Source organism: Salmo salar, chromosome 28 (assembly GCF_965601325.2).
Source record: "Salmo salar chromosome 28, fSalSal1, whole genome shotgun sequence".
Lineage (NCBI taxonomy): Eukaryota > Metazoa > Chordata > Actinopteri > Salmoniformes > Salmonidae > Salmo > Salmo salar.
In genome coordinates, this window is record NC_138318.1 from 43,337,501 (window position 1) to 43,355,091 (window position 17,591).

At 47.0% G+C, this 17,591-nt stretch overlaps 1 protein-coding gene across 3 annotated transcripts in view; it reads left to right on the top strand.

Moving 5' to 3' along the window:
* disc1 (DISC1 scaffold protein) overlaps positions 1 to 17,591 on the top strand; it is a 139,569-nt gene that overhangs the window by 90,318 nt on the left and 31,660 nt on the right. For all 3 annotated transcript variants that reach the window (XM_082970602.1, XM_082970604.1, XM_082970603.1), the window contains one exon: positions 7,580 to 7,820. In XM_082970602.1, coding sequence (XP_082826728.1) covers positions 7,580 to 7,820 — 241 coding nt within the window. The remainder of the gene's footprint in view (positions 1 to 7,579; positions 7,821 to 17,591) is intronic.

The following is a 17,591-nucleotide window of genomic DNA, read 5'->3' on the forward strand; positions in this document are numbered from 1 at the left end:
TATAGATGGTGGTGTAGATGAGGCTGGGTCTAGTCAGGTTATAGATGGTGGTGGTGTAGATGAGGCTGGGTCTAGTCAGGTTATAGATGGTGTAGATGAGGCTGGGTCTAGTCAGGTTATAGATGGTGGTGTAGATGAGACTGGGTCTAGTCAGGTTATAGATGGTGGTGTAGATGAGACTGGGTCTAGTCAGGCTATAGATGGTGGTGTAGATGAGGCTGGGTCTAGTCAGGTTATAGATGGTGTTGTTGATGAGACTGGGTCTAGTCAGGTTATAGATGGTGGTGTAGATGAGACTGGGTCTAGTCAGGCTATAGATGGTGGTGTAGATGAGGCTGGGTCTAGTCAGGTTATAGATGGTGGTGGTGTAGATGAGGCTGGGTCTAGTCAGGTTATAGATGGTGTAGATGAGGCTGGGTCTAGTCAGGTTATAGATGGTGGTGTAGATGAGACTGGGTCTAGTCAGGTTATAGATGGTGGTGTAGATGAGACTGGGTCTATTCAGGTTATAGATGGTGCTGTAGATGAGACTGGGTCTAGTCAGGTTATGCTAGTGGATGAGGAGAGTATAGTGGGGAAGTATAAGAGACGAGGGGGGAAGAGGGTGTCAAGCAGAAAAGGAAAAAGGTGTGGTCAAAGGCACCATGGAAACTTTGCCTGTTGCTGTGGGGGAGGCCCTGACCAGAGAGGAAGGGCAGGTGGTCAGGGTGGGAGATAGAGATGAGGAGGAAAGTGAGTCTGAGGAAGAGGATGAGGAGTTATTTTTTTTCAGACTCCTCTTCAATAGGCCCGGAGCTGACAGCCAGTCAAGCAGAGGGGTCTTAGTACACGTTGAGAGAAGTGGGAGTGTTAAGGGACATCATTAATCAGTTCGACCTAGTGGATGTTTGGAGAACTAAACATCCCAATACAAGACAGTATACGTGGGTGAAGGTTTTTGGGGCTAGGGTGAGTGCAGCCCGACTTGATCGGTTTTACATGTCTAGGAATCGGAGCAATAGGCTGTTGGGCGCTACCATTCTCCTGGTGGGTTTTTCGGATCACCACATAACCATGGCTCGGCTGTCTATTTCACCAGGGCCCCGGCAGGCATCTTATTGGAAGTTCAATGTAAAGCTCTTACAAGATGCCACTTTTTGCTCAGGTTTCCAGACCTTTTGAGAAAGGTGGGGGCAGCGAAGAGAGGAGTATGAGTCTCTCAGTCAATGGTGGGATGTAGGGAAAGTCCAAATTCGGCTTTTCTGTCAACAGTACACAGCTCTCTCATCCTCAGAGGCTAGGAGAGTATTGGGAGAACTAGAGCGGTGTATTAGTGAGATGGAGGTAGAGATGGTGGGGCAAGGCAATGTAGGCCTCCAGGCTAATTTAGCAGGATTACGTAGGGACCTGGGCAGTTTTTTCCAGGTTAAAGCAAAGGGAGCACTTATAAGAGCTAGGTTCTCCATCCTCAAGGAGATGGAGGCTCCCAGCTCCTTCTTCTTTGGTTTGGAAAGACAGAGCAGTGAAGCCAAGGGTATGCATTGTCTACGGCTGTCTGATGGGCGGGTGACCTCTGTGGTGGGTGAGATGCGGGAGAGAACTGTGGAGTTGTATACTGAGTTGTATAGGGCAGAACTGTGTGATCCTATGTGTGCTCAGGTCTTGTTCGCAGGACTCCCTAAGCTCTCTCTGGCACAGGGGGATGAAATGGACATTCCTCTGTTGTCCCATGAACTGGCAGAGGCCGTAAGCCAGATGTCCCCCGGTCGTGCACCGGGGGTCGATGGACTCCCAGTGGAATTTTATAAAAAATTCTGGGGAATAATTGGACAGGATTTATTTTGCGTGTTGCGTGAATGCGTTGGGGTAGGAGAGATGCTGATGAGCTGACGTCGGGCGGCTCTGACTCTCCTGCCCAAAAAAGGGGACTTGTGGTAACTTAAGAACTGGAGGCCTGTGGCATTACTCTGTGCGGACTACAAGATATTTGCCAAGGTCCTCGCTAACAGAGTGAAGTCCCATTTGGACTCGATAGTACATAAGGACCAAACATATTGTGTACCGGGACGCTCAATCACGGACAACTTGTTCTTAATCAGGGACATGTTGGACTTGTCGAGAGGTTCTAATGTGAACTTTGGACTGGTCTCTTTAGATCAATATAAGGCTTTTGATAGAGTGGACCATGAGTATCTGTTTAATGTGATGTTTGGGTTTGGGAAGAGTTTTTTGACCTGTGTGTCACGCCCTGACCTTAGAGAGCCTTTTTATTCTCTATGTTGGTTAGGTCAGGGTGTGACTAGGGTGGGTACTCTAGTTTTGTTGTATTTCTATGTTGGCCTGATATGGTTCCCAATCAGAGGCAGCTGTCTATCGTTGTCTCTGATTGGGGATCATATTTAGGCAGCCTTTTCCCAGCTGTTGTTTGTGGGATCTTGATTTTGTACAAAGCTGTACGTTTCGTTGGTTTCTCTTTATTGTTTTGTTGCTGGTTATCATAAATAAATATGATTAACCTACCCACGCTGCACCTTGGTCCGAACATCATTACAAAGACGTTCGTTACACTGTGTGAAGCTGTTGCATGCTGGGGCGCCATGTATGGTGAAGGTGGGAGGGGGGGCTCAGTAGGCCAGTCTGGGTGAGACGGGGCATTAGACAAGGATGCCCTCTATCTGGGCAGTTATACACACTAGCCATTGAGCCTTTTTTGGGACTGCTACGCAGGAGACTGCAAGGACTGTCCTGGACAGGCATGGATGTAGTGACAGGCATAGCAGTGTCAGCATATGCAGATGACGTTTCTGTGATGGTCAGGATATGCAGGCACTAGAGACCAGTCTGAGGGTGTACGAGGGAGCTTCATCAGCTAAGGTAAACTGGGGCAAGAGCAAAGCTCTGTTATGTGGGGCATGGGGGGATAGGGCTCCTCCTCGGCTTCCAGGGGGTTTGCAGTGGGGTTGTGAAGGGCTTAAAGTGTTGGGGGTGTACCTGGGCTCGGAGAAGTGGGTCAGGAAGAACTGGGAGGGGCTGTCACAGGCAGTGGTGTCAAGACTGGCCAGGCGGATGTGGCTCCTGTCCCATGTGTCATATAGAGGGAGGGTGCTGATAATCAACAACCTGGTGGCATCTTCCCTGTTCCATAAACTGGCTGTCCTCAACCCTCCCGCCGGTCTGCTCACAGACCTGCAACGCAAGCTGGTGGATATTTTCTGGTCGGGCCATCATTGGCTGAGGGTGGCAGTGTTGTACATGACCGTCCACGAAGGAGGACAGGGCCTGGTGGAACTGGAGAGCAGGGTGGCTGCTTTCCGGCTAAAGGCGGTGCAGAGACTGCTGTACCATACTGATGTTAGCTGGAGGGAACCAGCATGCGTGCTGCTGAGGAGAGCTGGCGGATTAGGGTTGGACCGGCAGCTGTTCCTCATGAAGCTGGAGAGTACAGCAGGTCTCTCAGATATTTACTCTGCAATGCTGAGGGCCTGGCAACTGCTAAGGCCTACACGAGAAGGGGATGTGGAGGGGCTGTTGGTGTGGGAGGAGCCTCAAATTCCACAACCCAGCCATTCCTTTGAGATCGGTTCAGTCGGCCACCCTGCAGAGGCAACTGATGGCAGGGGGTTTACAAAGGCTGGGTGACCTGCGACTGCTGGGAGAGGAGAGGTGGAAAACCCCAGAAGTCTTGGCACAACAAACAGAAATAACGTCTCTTAGGCTTCTGGAGAGATTCCTTCTCATGATGCCATCTATTTTGTGAAGTGAACCAGTCCCTCCTGCAGCAAAGCACCCCCACAAAATGTGCTTCACGGTTGGGATGGTGTTCTTCGGCTTGCAAGCCTCCCCCTTTTTCCTCCAAACAAAACAATGGTCATTATGGCCAAACAGTTCCATTTTTGTTTCATCAGACCAGAGGACGTTTCTCCAAAAAGTACGATCTTTGTCCCCATGTGCAGTTGCAAACCGCAGTCTGGCTTTTTTATGGCGGTTTTGGAGCAGTGGCTTCTTCCTTGCTGAGTGGCCTTTAAGGTTATGATGATATAGGACTCGTTTTACTGTGGATATAGATACTTTTATACCTGTTTCCTCCAGCATCTTCACAAGGTCCTTTGCTGTTGTTCTGGGATTGATTTGCACTTTTCGCACCAAAGTACATTCATCTCTAGGAGACAGAACACGTCTCCTTCCTGAGCGGTATGACGGCTGCGTGGTTCCATGGTGTTTATACTTGCGTACTATTGTTTGTACAGATGAACGTGATACCTTCAGGCATTTGGAAATTGCTCCCAAGGATGAACCAGACTTGTGGAGGTCTACAATTTTTTTTCTGAAGTCTTGTCTGATTTGTGTTGATTTTCCGATGAGGTCAAGCAAAGGTGCACTGAGTTTGAAGGTAGGCCTTGAAATACATCCACAGTTACACCTCCAATTGACTCAAATGATGTCAATTAGCCTGTTTAAAGGCACAGTCAACTTAGTGTATGTAAACTTCTGACCCACTGGAATTGTGATACAGTGAATTATAAGTGAAATAATCTGTCTGTAAACAATTGTTGGAAAAATGACTTGTGTCTTGCACAAAGTAGATGTCCTAACCGACTTGCCAAAACTATAGTTTGTTAACAAGAAATTTGTGGAGTGGTTGAAAAACGAGTTTTAATGACTCCAACCTAAGTGTATGTAAACTTCCGACTTCAACTGTAGATCTTCTGCACAGATTCTGTCAGACCTGACAGTAAATCTCAGTAAGACAGAAATAATGGTGTCCCAAGAAAGGTCTGAGAGACAAGTCAAGAAGGGCTTTAATTCTATGCCATCAAAAGGAACATCAAATTCAACATACCAATTAGGATCTGGCTAAAAATACTTGAATCAGTTATAGAACCCATTGCCCTTTGTGGTTGTGAGGTCTGGGGTCCGCTCACCAACCAATAATTCACAAAATGGGACAAACACCAAATCGAGACTCTGCATGCAGAATTCTGCAAAAATATCCTCCGTGTACAACGTAAAACACCAAATAATGCATGCAGAGCAGAATTAGGCCGATACCCGCTAATTATCAAAATCCAGAAAAGAGACGTTAAATTCTACAACCACCTAAAAGGAAGCGATTCCCAAACCTTCCATAACAAAGCCATCACCTACAGAGAGATGAACCTGGAGAAGAGTCCCCTAAGCAAGCTGGTCCTGGGGCTCTGTTCACAAACACTAACAGACCCCACAGAGCCCCAGGACAGCAACACAATTAGACCCAACCAAATCATGAGAAAACAAAAATATAATTATTTCCAATGTGTCAAGTAATTAACAAAAAAAAACGGAGCAAACTAGAATGCTATTTGGCCCTAAACAGAGAGTACACAGTGGCAGAATACCTGACCACTATGACTGACCCAAACTTAAGGAAAGCTTTGACTATGTACAGACTCATTGAGCATAGCCTTGCTATTGAGAGAGGCTGCCGTAGGCAGACCTGGCTCTCAAGAGAAGACAGGCTATGTGCACACTGCCCATAAAATGAGGTGGAATCTGAGCTGCACTTTCTAACCTCCTGCCCAATGTATGACCATATTAGAGACACATATTTCCCTCAGATTGCACAGACCCACAAAGAATTAGAAAACAAATCCAATTTTGATAAATACCAATATATGCTGCTGTTCAAAAGTTTGGGGTCACTTAGAATTGTCCTTGTTTTAAAAGAAAAGCAAATTTTTTGTCCATTAAAATAACATCAGATTGATCAGAAATACAGCGTAGACATTGTTAATGTTGTAAATGACTATTGTAGCTGGAAATGGCAGATTTTGTATGGATTATCTACATAGGCGTACAGAGGCCCATTATCAGCAACCATCACTCCTGTGTTCCAATGGCACGTTGTGTTAGCTAATCCACGTTTATCATTTTGAAAGGCTAATTGATCATTAGAAAACCCTTTTGCAATTATGTTAGCACAGCTGAAAACTGTTGTTCTGATTTAAATAAGCAATAAAACTGGCCTTCTTTAGACTAGTTGAGTAGCTGGAGCATCAGCATTTGTGGGTTCGATTGCAGGCTCAAAATGGCCAGAAACAAAGAACTTAGACTCATCAGTCTATTCTTGTTCTGAGAAATGAAAGCTATTCCTTGCGAGAAATGGCCAAAAAACTGAAGATCTCGTACATCGCCGTGTACTACTCCCTTCACAGAACAGCGCAAACTGGCTCTAACCAGAAAAGAAAGAGAAGTGGGAGGCCCCGGTGCACAACTGAGCAAGAGGACAAGTACATTAGAGTGTCTAGTTTGTAGCTGGAAACTGGCAGCTTCATTAAATAGTACCCACAAAACACCAGTCTCAACGTCAACAGTGAAGAGGCGACTCCGGGATGCTGGCCTTCTAGGCAGAGTTCCTCTGTCCAGTGTCTGTGTTCTTTAGCCCATCTTAATCTTTTCTTTTTATTGGCCAATCTGAGATATGGGTTTTTCTTTGCAACTCTGCCTAGAAGGCCAGCAACCCGGAGTCACCTCTTCACTGTTGACGTTGAGAGTGGTGTTTTGGTGGAAATTTCTAAGTCACCCCAAACTTTTGAATGGTAGTGTATATTGGGTGAAATACCACAGTGTACCATCACAGCAGCAAGATTTGTGACCTGTTGCCACAAGAAAAGGGCAACCAGTGAAGAACAAACACCATTGTAAATACAACCCATATTTATGTTTATTTTCCCTTTTGTACTTTAACTATTTGCACATCCTTACAGGACTGTATAAAGACACAATATGACATTTGAAATGTCTTTATTCTTTTGGAACTTTTGTGAGTGTAATGTTTACTGTTAATTTTTATTGTTCATTTCACTTTTGTTTATTATTTAATTCACTTGCCAATAAAACCCCTTAAATTGAAATTGGATTGACAGAGAGCGAGAGAGACAGGGAGAGAGAGAGAGACACAGAGAGAGAGACAGAGACAGGAAGAGAGAGACACAAAGAGAGAGAGAGAAATAGAGAGAGAGAGACAGAGAGCGAGAGAGACAGGGAGAGAGAGACACAGGGAGAGAGAGAGACACACAGAGACAGAGACAGTGAGAGCGAGACACACAAAGAGAGAGAGAGAAATAGAGAGAGAGAGAGGGAGAGACAGAGAGAGAGAGAGAGAGAGAGAGAGAGAGAGAGAGAGAGAGAGAGAGAGAGAGGAGAAATAGAGAGAGAAATAGAGAGAGAAATAGAGACAGAGATAGCGAGAGACAGAGCTTGCTTTGGCAATGTTAACACGTTTCCCATGCCAATAAAGCCCCTTGAATTGAATTGAGAGAGACAGACACACATAGACAGAGAGACACACAGAGACAGAGAGACACACAGAGACAGAGAGACACACAGAGAGAGAGACACACAGAGAGAGAGAGAGACACAGAGAGACACACACAGAGACAGAGAGACACACAGAGAGAGAGACACACAGAGAGAGAGACACAGAGAGACAGAGAGATGATGTCTGTGTAGATGATGATGTCAGAGAGATGATGTCTGTGTAGATGATGATGTCTCTCTGATGTCTGTGTAGATGATGATGTCTCTCTGATGTCTGTGTAGATGATGATGTCTCTCTCTGTAGTTGTGGCTGTCCCCCTCTGCAGCGTATCTGGGAGGCTGATCTAGAAGCCTGTCACCTCCTCCTCCGAGGCATCCAGCTGCGTACCCCATTCTGTGGTGGTCCGGCCCCTGCCACAGTGGTACTACCCAACCCCCAACCAGCCACTAAACAAGAAGCAGATCTGCAGGAATGTGCCATGTTGACGGCTCTGGGGGGTCGCTGGTGCCCCGAGGCCAACCTACAGAACTCAGAGTTCACCAAGGTAACTAACACAACCACATGTTCCATTTGTAGTGCACTCCTTCTGCCCAGAGCCCTATGGGGAATAGGGTGCCATTTGTAGTGCACTCCTTCTGCCCAGAGCCCTATGGGGAATAGGGTGCCATTTGTAGTGCACTACTTCTGCCCAGAGCCCTATGGGGAATAGGGTGCCATTTGTAGTGCAGTACTTCTGCCCAGAGCTCTATGGGGAATAGGGTGTCATTTGTAGTGCACTACTTCTGCCCAGAGCCCTATGGGGAATAGGGTGCCATTTGTAGTGCACTACTTCTGCCCAGAGCCCTATGGGGAATAGGGTGCCATTTGTAGTGCACTACTTCTGCCCAGAGCCCTATGGGGAATAGGGTGCCATTTGGAACACATTGTGGTTTGTTATACATTTGGTATTTTTTTTACCTTACAGATCAAATCAAATCAAATGTAATTCCTCACATGCGCTGAATACAACAGGTGTAGACTTTACAGTGAAAGGACACAGCCTCTGTCTTATTTAGGACACAGCCTCTGTCTTATTTAGGACACAGCCTCTGTCTTATTTAGGACACAGCCTCTATCTTATATTAGGACACAGCCTCTACATCTTATTTAGGACACAGCCTCTACATCTTATTTAGGACACAGCCTCTGTCTTATTTAGGACACAGCCTCTATCTTATTTAGGACACACCTCTATCTTATATAGGACACAGCCTCTACATCTTATATAGGACACAGCCTCTGTCTTATATAGGACACAGCCTCTACATCTTATTTAGGACACAGCCTCTATCTTATTTAGGACACAACCTCTATCTTATTTAGGACACACCTCTATCTTATATAGGACACAGCCTCTACATCTTATTTAGGACACAGCCTCTGTCTTATTTCGGACATGTTCATGCACACTATAAAAACACAATCTGATGTTTACTGTCAGTGATTTAGAAGCAGTTCTTTGAATTGAAATAGTATAATGTTGATGTGGGTATATAGTTTCCACTGTGGCCTTTTTGTTTCTTCATAGTATAATATATATCATGTAGCCTGTATTTATCCAGGAAGGGCAGATTATATTAACATCTGGTCTGGTACACCTGTCGTCTTAACATGAAAACCTGACTCGACCTGAAAGTGCCTTTGCAAAACAGTGTTTTAATTCAGTCAAGTGTAGTAATTCTTGTTAGCGTTCAACAGTAGTTACATGTATTCCAACGTTCATGTAGCCCGTAATTATCCAGGAAACGTGTGGCCGGTGAAAACATGACCTGACCTCAAAGAGCCCCTCACTCACAGTCCTCTTAATATGGAGAGAAACCTGACTTTTAATCAAGCATTAATATGGAGGGAAACCTGACTTTAAATCAAGCATTAATATGGAGGGAAACCTGACTTTAAATCAAGCATTAATATGGAGGGAAACCTGACTTTAAATCAAGCATTAATATGGAGGGAAACCTGACTTTAAATCAAGCATTAATATGGAGGGAAACCTGACTTTAAATCAAGCATTAATATGGAGGGAAACCTGACTTTAAATCAAGCATTAATATGGAGGGAAACCTGACTTTTAATCAAGCATTAATATGGAGGGAAACCTGACTTTAAATCAAGCATTAATATGGAGGGAAACCTGACTTTAAATCAAGCATTAATATGGAGGGAAACCTGACTTTAAATCAAGCATTAATATGGAGGGAAACCTGACTTTAAATCAAGCATTAATATGGAGGGAAACCTGACTTTAAATCAAGCATTAATATGGAGGGAAACCTGACTTTAAATCAAGCATTAATATGGAGAGAAACCTGACTTTAAATCAAGCATTAATATGGAGGGAAATCTGACTTTAAATCAAGCATTAATATGGAGAGAAACCTGACTTTAAATCAAGCATTAATATGGAGGGAAACCTGACTTTAAATCAAGCATTAATATGGAGGGAAACCTGACTTTAAATCAAGCGCTGTTGGCCAGTGGTGTAGTCGGTGATACGGTGTAGTCGGTTGTAGTCAGTGATACGGTGTAGTCAGTGTAGTCAGTGATACGGTGTAGTCGGTGTAGTCAGTGTAGTCAGTGATACGGTGTAGTCAGTGTTGTCAGTGATACGGTGTAGTCAGTGATACGGTGTAGTCGGTGATACGGTGTAGTCGGTGATACGGTGTAGTCAGTGATACGGTGTAGTCAGTGTAGTCAGTGATACGGTGTAGTCAGTGATACGGTGTAGTCAGTGTAGTCAGTGATACGGTGTAGTCAGTGTAGTCAGTGATACGGTGTAGTCAGTGATATGGTGTAGTCAGTGATACGGTGTAGTCGGTGATACGGTGTAGTCAGTGATACGGTGTAGTCAGTGATACGGTGTAGTCAGTGATATGGTGTAGTCAGTGATACGGTGTAGTCGGTGTAGTCAGTGATACGGTGTAGTCAGTGTAGTCAGTGATACAGTGTAGTCAGTGTAGTCAGTGATACGGTGTAGTCAGTGATACGGTGTAGTCAGTGATATGGTGTAGTCAGTGTAGTCAGTGTAGTCAGTGTAGTCAGTGATACGGTGTAGTCAGTGTAGTCAGTGATATGGTGTACTGGTGAAACAGGACAGTTAACTACAGTTGAATGTGGCTGTCAAAGAGACTCTCTCACTGTGCACACTGGACTGTCACCTTCACTGGGATGACTGCTGTGTGTGTGTAGACCTTTCGTCTCCATGGTCAATGCAGCACATGCAACAATGTTGATGACAACGATGTTGTTTCCACTTTGATCTTAATATAAATCCACAAAACGTTCTATAATTACAATATTAGTTTGCGTTTCTTACATCTGCAAACAGCTAGTTTGTCTTTTCTTAGCAAATTAAGCTAAATTGTGTTAGCCACTAATGCTAATCACTAGTTAGCTGGCTAGCTAACTAGCTAATAAAAGTAGTGAGTCAGAGCTAACGTAGCTAGCTAATACAGCCTGATACCAGTGATGGTGGAGGCCTAAATCAGCATGTTGCTTGTGCAACAGTATCTTCTAAATCAAAGAGGAATAGGTGAAGCATGAATATGTTGGCTATATGAATAACGATTTAATGTAGCCAAAGATTATAGGGTCCCCTAGGAAACACTGAACAACACTTTGGTTCCTACCCTGTCACAATAACTTGTCCATGGCATTTTCATTCGTTGTCATGTCAAACACTGTATTCAAACCCTAACCCTAACCCTAACCCACTATAATTTATATTCTAACTATCGAATTATAATCAACATTCTATTTCCATGATTCCAAAAGTTCAGCCCAGTGTTCTGATCTAAATCGTAATTGCAACATTTGGTTAAAAATAAGGCCTAGTATTTTTGCCCATATCGTGGCAGTGTGGAAATGATCTCAAATGAGTGCAGGAAATGGATGGAAATGCAGGAAAATATACTACTCAAAAAAATAAAGGGAACACTTAAACAACACATCCTAGATCTGAATGAAAGAAATAATCTTATTAAATACTTTTTTCTTTACATAGTTGAATGTGCTGACAACAAAATCACACAAAATAATCAATGGAAATCCAATTTATCAACCCATGGAGGTCTGGATTTGGAGTCACACTCAAAATTAAAGTGGAAAACCACACTACAGGCTGATCCAACTTTGATGTAATGTCCTTAAAACAAGTCAAAATGAGGCTCAGTAGTGTGTGTGGCCTCCACGTGCCAGTATGACCTCCCTACAACGCCTGGGCATGCTCCTGATGAGGTGGCAGATGGTCTCCTGAGGGATCTCCTCCCAGACCTGGACTAAAGCATCCACCAACTCCTGGACAGTCTGTGATGCAACGTGGCGTTGGTGGATGGAGCGAGACATGATGTCCCAGATGTGCTCAATTGGATTCAGGTCTGGGGAACGGGCGGGCCAGTCCATAGCATCAATGCCTTCCTCTTGCAGGAACTGCTGACACACTCCAGCCACATGAGGTCTAGCATTGTCTTGCATTAGGAGGAACCCAGGGCCAACCGCACCAGCATATGGTCTCACAAGGGGTCTGAGGATCTCATCTCGGTACCTAATGGCAGTCAGGCTACCTCTGGCGAGCACATGGAGGGCTGTGCGGCCCCCCAAAGAAATGCCACCCCACACCATGACTGACCCACTGCCAAACCGGTCATGCTGGAGGATGTTGCAGGCAGCAGAACGTTGTCCACGGCGTCTCCAGACTCTGTCACGTCTGTCACGTGCTCAGTGTGAACCTGCTTTCATCTGTGAAGAGCACAGGGCGCCAGTGGTGAATTTGCCAATCTTGGTGTTCTCTGTCAAATGCCAAACGTCCTGCACGGTGTTGGGCTGTAAGCACAACCCCCACCTGTGGACGTCGGGCCCTCATACCACCCTCATGGAGTCTGTTTCTGACCGTTTGAGCAGACACATGCACATTTGTGGCCTGCTGGAGGTCATTTTGCAGGGCTCTGGCAGTGCTTCTCCTGCTCCTCCTTGCACAAAGGCGGAGGTAGCGGTCCTGCTGCTGGGTTGTTGCCCTCCTACGGCCTCCTCCACGTCTCCTGATGTACTGGCCTGTCTCCTGGTAGCGCCTCCATGCCCTGGACACTACGCTGACAGACACAGCAAACCTTCTTGCCACAGCTCGCATTGATGTGCCATCCTGGATGAGCTGCACTACCTGAGCCACTTGTGTGGGTTGTAGACTCCGTCTCATTCTACCACTAGAGTGAAAGCACTGCCAGCATTCAAAAGTGACCAAAACATCAGCTAGGAAGCATAGGAACTGAGAAGTGGTCTCTGGTCCCTACCTGCACAACCACTCCTTTATTGGGGGTGTCTTGCTAATTGCCTATAATTTCCACCTGTTGTCTATTCCATTTGCACAACAGCATGTGAAATGTATTGTCAATCAGTGTTGCTTCCTAAGTGGACAGTTTGATTTCACAGAAGTGTGATTGACTTGGAGTTACATTGTGTTGTTTAAGTGTTCCCTTTATTTTTTTGAGCAGTGTATTTTAGGTTGAAGTTGAATTGAACAGTATAAACCAATCAGAATGGAGAAAGACCCATTGAAATAATGTTGAATGTATGTGTTGCCAGCCCGGATGAAGCAAATTTAGAACTTTTTATTATTCAAAAACATAAAATACCGTCAAATACGTCATACCGCCAAATACGTCATACCATCAAAAAATAAGAAAATACCTTGCTATGATATTTTGTCCACATCGCCCAGCCCTACTCCAGGTAGGTGTTTGTCCCCCTGTGTGCTGAGGGGATACTGTCACCTCCAGGCAGGTGTTTGTCCCCCTGTGTGCTGAGGGTGTCAGGTTCTTGTCCAGTTCTGGCATTTAGATCGCCACAGACTAGTACATGTCCCTGGGCCTGGAAATGATGGATTTCCCCCTCCAGGATGGAGAAGCTGTCTTCATTATAGTATGGGGATTCTAGTGGGGGGATATAGGTAGGATGGAGAAGCCGTCTTCATTAAAGTATGGGGATTCTAGTGGGGGGATATAGGTAGGATGGAGAAGCTGTCTTCATTAAAGTATGGGGTTTCTAGTAGGGGGATATAGGTAGGATGGAGAAGCTGTCTTCATTAAAGTATGGGGATTCTAGTGGGGGGATATAGGTAGGATGGAGAAGCTGTCTTCATTAAAGTATGGGGATTCTAGTAGGGGGATATAGGTAGGATGGAGAAGCTGTCTTCATTAAAGTATGGGGATTCTAGTAGGGGGATATAGGTAGCACACAGGAGGACATTTTTCTCTGTCGAGATAATTTCCTTTTGAATTTCTAGCCAAATGTAAAATGTTTCTGTTTTGAGTTCCTTCCCTGTTTCACTCCTGTTTTTTTGGTGGATGGGACTACCAGCTCTCTGTAACCTAGAGGGCAACCAGTGGGTCCATCTCCTCTATACCACCCACCTGGTAGTGTGGTGGATGGGACTACCAGCTCTCTGTAACCTAGAGGACAACCAGTGGGTCCATCTCCTCTATACCACCCACCTGGTAGTGTGGTGGATGGGACTACCAGCTCTCTGTAACCTAGAGGGCAACCAGTGGGTCCATCTCCTCTATACCACCTGGTAGTGTGGTGGATGGGACTACCAGCTCTCTGTAACCTAGAGGACAACCAGTGGGTCCATCTCCTCTATACCACCTGGTAGTGTGGTGGATGGGACTACCAGCTCTCTGTAACCTAGAGGACAACCAGTGGGTCCATCTCCTCTATACCACCCACCTGGTAGTGTGGTGGATGGGACTACCAGCTCTCTGTAACCTAGAGGGCAACCAGTGGGTCCATCTCCTCTATACCACCCACCTGGTAGTGTGGTGGATGGGACTACCAGCTCTCTGTAACCTAGAGGACAACCAGTGGGTCCATCTCCTCTATACCACCCACCTGGTAGTGTGGTGGATGGGACTACCAGCTCTCTGTAACCTAGAGGGCAACCAGTGGGTCCATCTCCTCTATACCACCTGGTAGTGTGGTGGATGGGACTACCAGCTCTCTGTAACCTAGAGGACAACCAGTGGGTCCGTCTCCTCTATACCACCCACCTGGTAGTGTGGTGGATGGGACTACCAGCTCTCTGTAACCTAGAGGGCAACCAGTGGGTCCATCTCCTCTATACCACCCACCTGGTAGTTTGGTGGATGGGACTACCAGCTCTCTGTAACCTAGAGGACAACCAGTGGGTCCATCTCCTCTATACCACCTGGTAGTGTGGTGGATGGGACTACCAGCTCTCTGTAACCTAGAGAGCAACCAGTGGGTCCATCTCCTCTATACCACCCACCTGGTAGTGTGGTGGATGGGACTACCAGCTCTCTGTAACCTAGAGGACAACCAGTGGGTCCATCTCCTCTATACCACCTGGTAGTGTGGTGGATGGGACTACCAGCTCTCTGTACCCTAGAGGGCAACCAGTGGGTCCATCTCCTCTATACCACCCACCTGGTAGTGTGGTGGATGGGACTACCAGCTCTCTGTAACCTAGAGGACAACCAGTGGGTCCATCTCCTCTATACCACCTGGTAGTGTGGTGGATGGGACTACCAGCTCTCTGTAACCTAGAGGACAACCAGTGGGTCCGTCTCCTCTATACCACACACCTGGTAGTGTGGTGGATGGGACTACCAGCTCTCTGTAACCTAGAGGACAACCAGTGGGTCCATCTCCTCTATACCACCCACCTGGTAGTGTGGTGGATGGGACTACCAGCTCTCTGTAACCTAGAGGACAACCAGTGGGTCCATCTCCTCTATACCACCCACCTGGTAGTGTGGTGGATGGGACTACCAGCTCTCTGTAACCTAGAGGACAACCAGTGGGTCCATCTCCTCTATACCACCCACCTGGTAGTGTGGTGGATGGGACTACCAGCTCTCTGTAACCTAGAGGGCAACCAGTGGGTCCATCTCCTCTATACCACCTGGTAGTGTGGTGGATGGGACTACCAGCTCTCTGTAACCTAGAGGGCAACCAGTGGGTCCATCTCCTCTATACCACCCACCTGGTAGTGTGGTGGATAGGACTACCAGCTCTCTGTAACCTAGAGGACAACCAGTGGGTCCGTCTCCTCTATACCACCTGGTAGTGTGGTGGATGGGACTACCAGCTCTCTGTAACCTAGAGGACAACCAGTGGGTCTCCTCTATACCACCTGGTAGTGTGGTGGATGGGACTACCAGCTCTCTGTAACCTAGAGGACAACCAGTGGGTCCGTCTCCTCTATACCACCCACCTGGTAGTGTGGTGGATGGGACTACCAGCTCTCTGTAACCTAGAGGACAACCAGTGGGTCCATCTCCTCTATACCACCCACCTGGTAGTGTGGTGGATGGGACTACCAGCTCTCTGTAACCTAGAGGACAACCAGTGGGTCCATCTCCTCTATACCACCCAACTGGTAGTGTGGTGGATGGGACTACCAGCTCTCTGTAACCTAGAGGACAACCAGTGGGTCCATCTCCTCTATACCACCTGGTAGTGTGGTGGATGGGACTACCAGCTCTCTGTAACCTAGAGGACAACCAGTGGGTCCGTCTCCTCTATACCACCCAACTTGTAGTGTGGTGGATGGGACTACCAGCTCTCTGTAACCTAGAGGGCAACCAGTGGGTCCATCTCCTCTATACCACCTGGTAGTGTGGTGGATGGGACTACCAGCTCTCTGTAACCTAGAGGGCAACCAGTGGGTCCATCTCCTCTATACCACCTGGTAGTGTGGTGGATGGGACTACCAGCTCTCTGTAACCTAGAGGACAACCAGTGGGTCCATCTCCTCTATACCACCCACCTGGTAGTGTGGTGGATGGGACTACCAGCTCTCTGTAACCTAGAGGGCAACCAGTGGGTCCATCTCCTCTATACCACCCACCTGGTAGTGTGGTGGATGGGACTACCAGCTCTCTGTAACCTAGAGGACAACCAGTTGGTCCATCTCCTCTATACCACCTGGTAGTGTGGTGGATGGGACTACCAGCTCTCTGTAACCTAGAGGACAACCAGTGGGTCCATCTCCTCTATACCACCTGGTAGTGTGGTGGATGGGACTACCAGCTCTCTGTAACCTAGAGGACAACCAGTGGGTCCATCTGCTCTATACCACCCACCTGGTAGTGTGGTGGATGGGACTACCAGCTCTCTGTAACCAAGAGGACAACCAGTGGGTCCATCTCCTCTATACCACCTGGTAGTGTGGTGGATGGGACTACCAGCTCTCTGTAACCTAGAGGACAACCAGTGGGTCCATCTCCTCTATACCACCCACCTGGTAGTGTGGTGGATGGGACTACCAGCTCTCTGTAACCTAGAGGACAACCAGTGGGTCCGTCTCCTCTATACCACCTGGTAGTGTGGTGGATGGGACTACCAGCTCTCTGTAACCTAGAGGACAACCAGTGGGTCCATCTCCTCTATACCACCTGGTAGTGTGGTGGATGGGACTACCAGCTCTCTGTAACCTAGAGGACAACCAGTGGGTCTGTCTCCTCTATACCAGCTGGTAGTGTGGTGGATGGGACTACCAGCTCTCTGTACCCTAGAGGACAACCAGTGGGTCCATCTCCTCTATACCACCCACCTGGTAGTGTGGTGGATGGGACTACCAGCTCTCTGTAACCTAGAGGGCAACCAGTGGGTCCATCTCCTCTATACCACCCACTTGGTAGTGTGGTGGATGGGACTACCAGCTCTCTGTAACCTAGAGGACAACCAGTGGGTCCATCTCCTCTATACCACCTGGTAGTGTGGTGGATGGGACTACCAGCTCTCTGTAACCTAGAGGACAACCAGTGGGTCCATCTCCTCTATACCACCTGGTAGTGGTGGATGGGACTACCAGCTCTCTGTAACCTAGAGGACAACCAGTGGGTCCATCTCCTCTATACCACCTGGTAGTGTGGTGGATGGGACTACCAGCTCTCTGTAACCTAGAGGACAACCAGTGGGTCCATCTCCTCTATACCACCTGGTAGTGTGGTGGATGGGACTACCAGCTCTCTGTAACCTAGAGGACAACCAGTGGGTCCATCTCCTCTATACCACCTGGTAGTGTGGTGGATGGGACTACCAGCTCTCTGTAACCTAGAGGACAACCAGTGGGTCCATCTCCTCTATACCACCTGGTAGTGTGGTGGATGGGACTACCAGCTCTCTGTAACCTAGAGGACAACCAGTGGGTCTCCTCTATACCACCCACCCTTTCCCTCCTTCAAAATGCATACAAAATGAATCCCAAACGTTACCAATAAACTTATCCAAACAAGTCAATCAACGTTTATAATCAAAC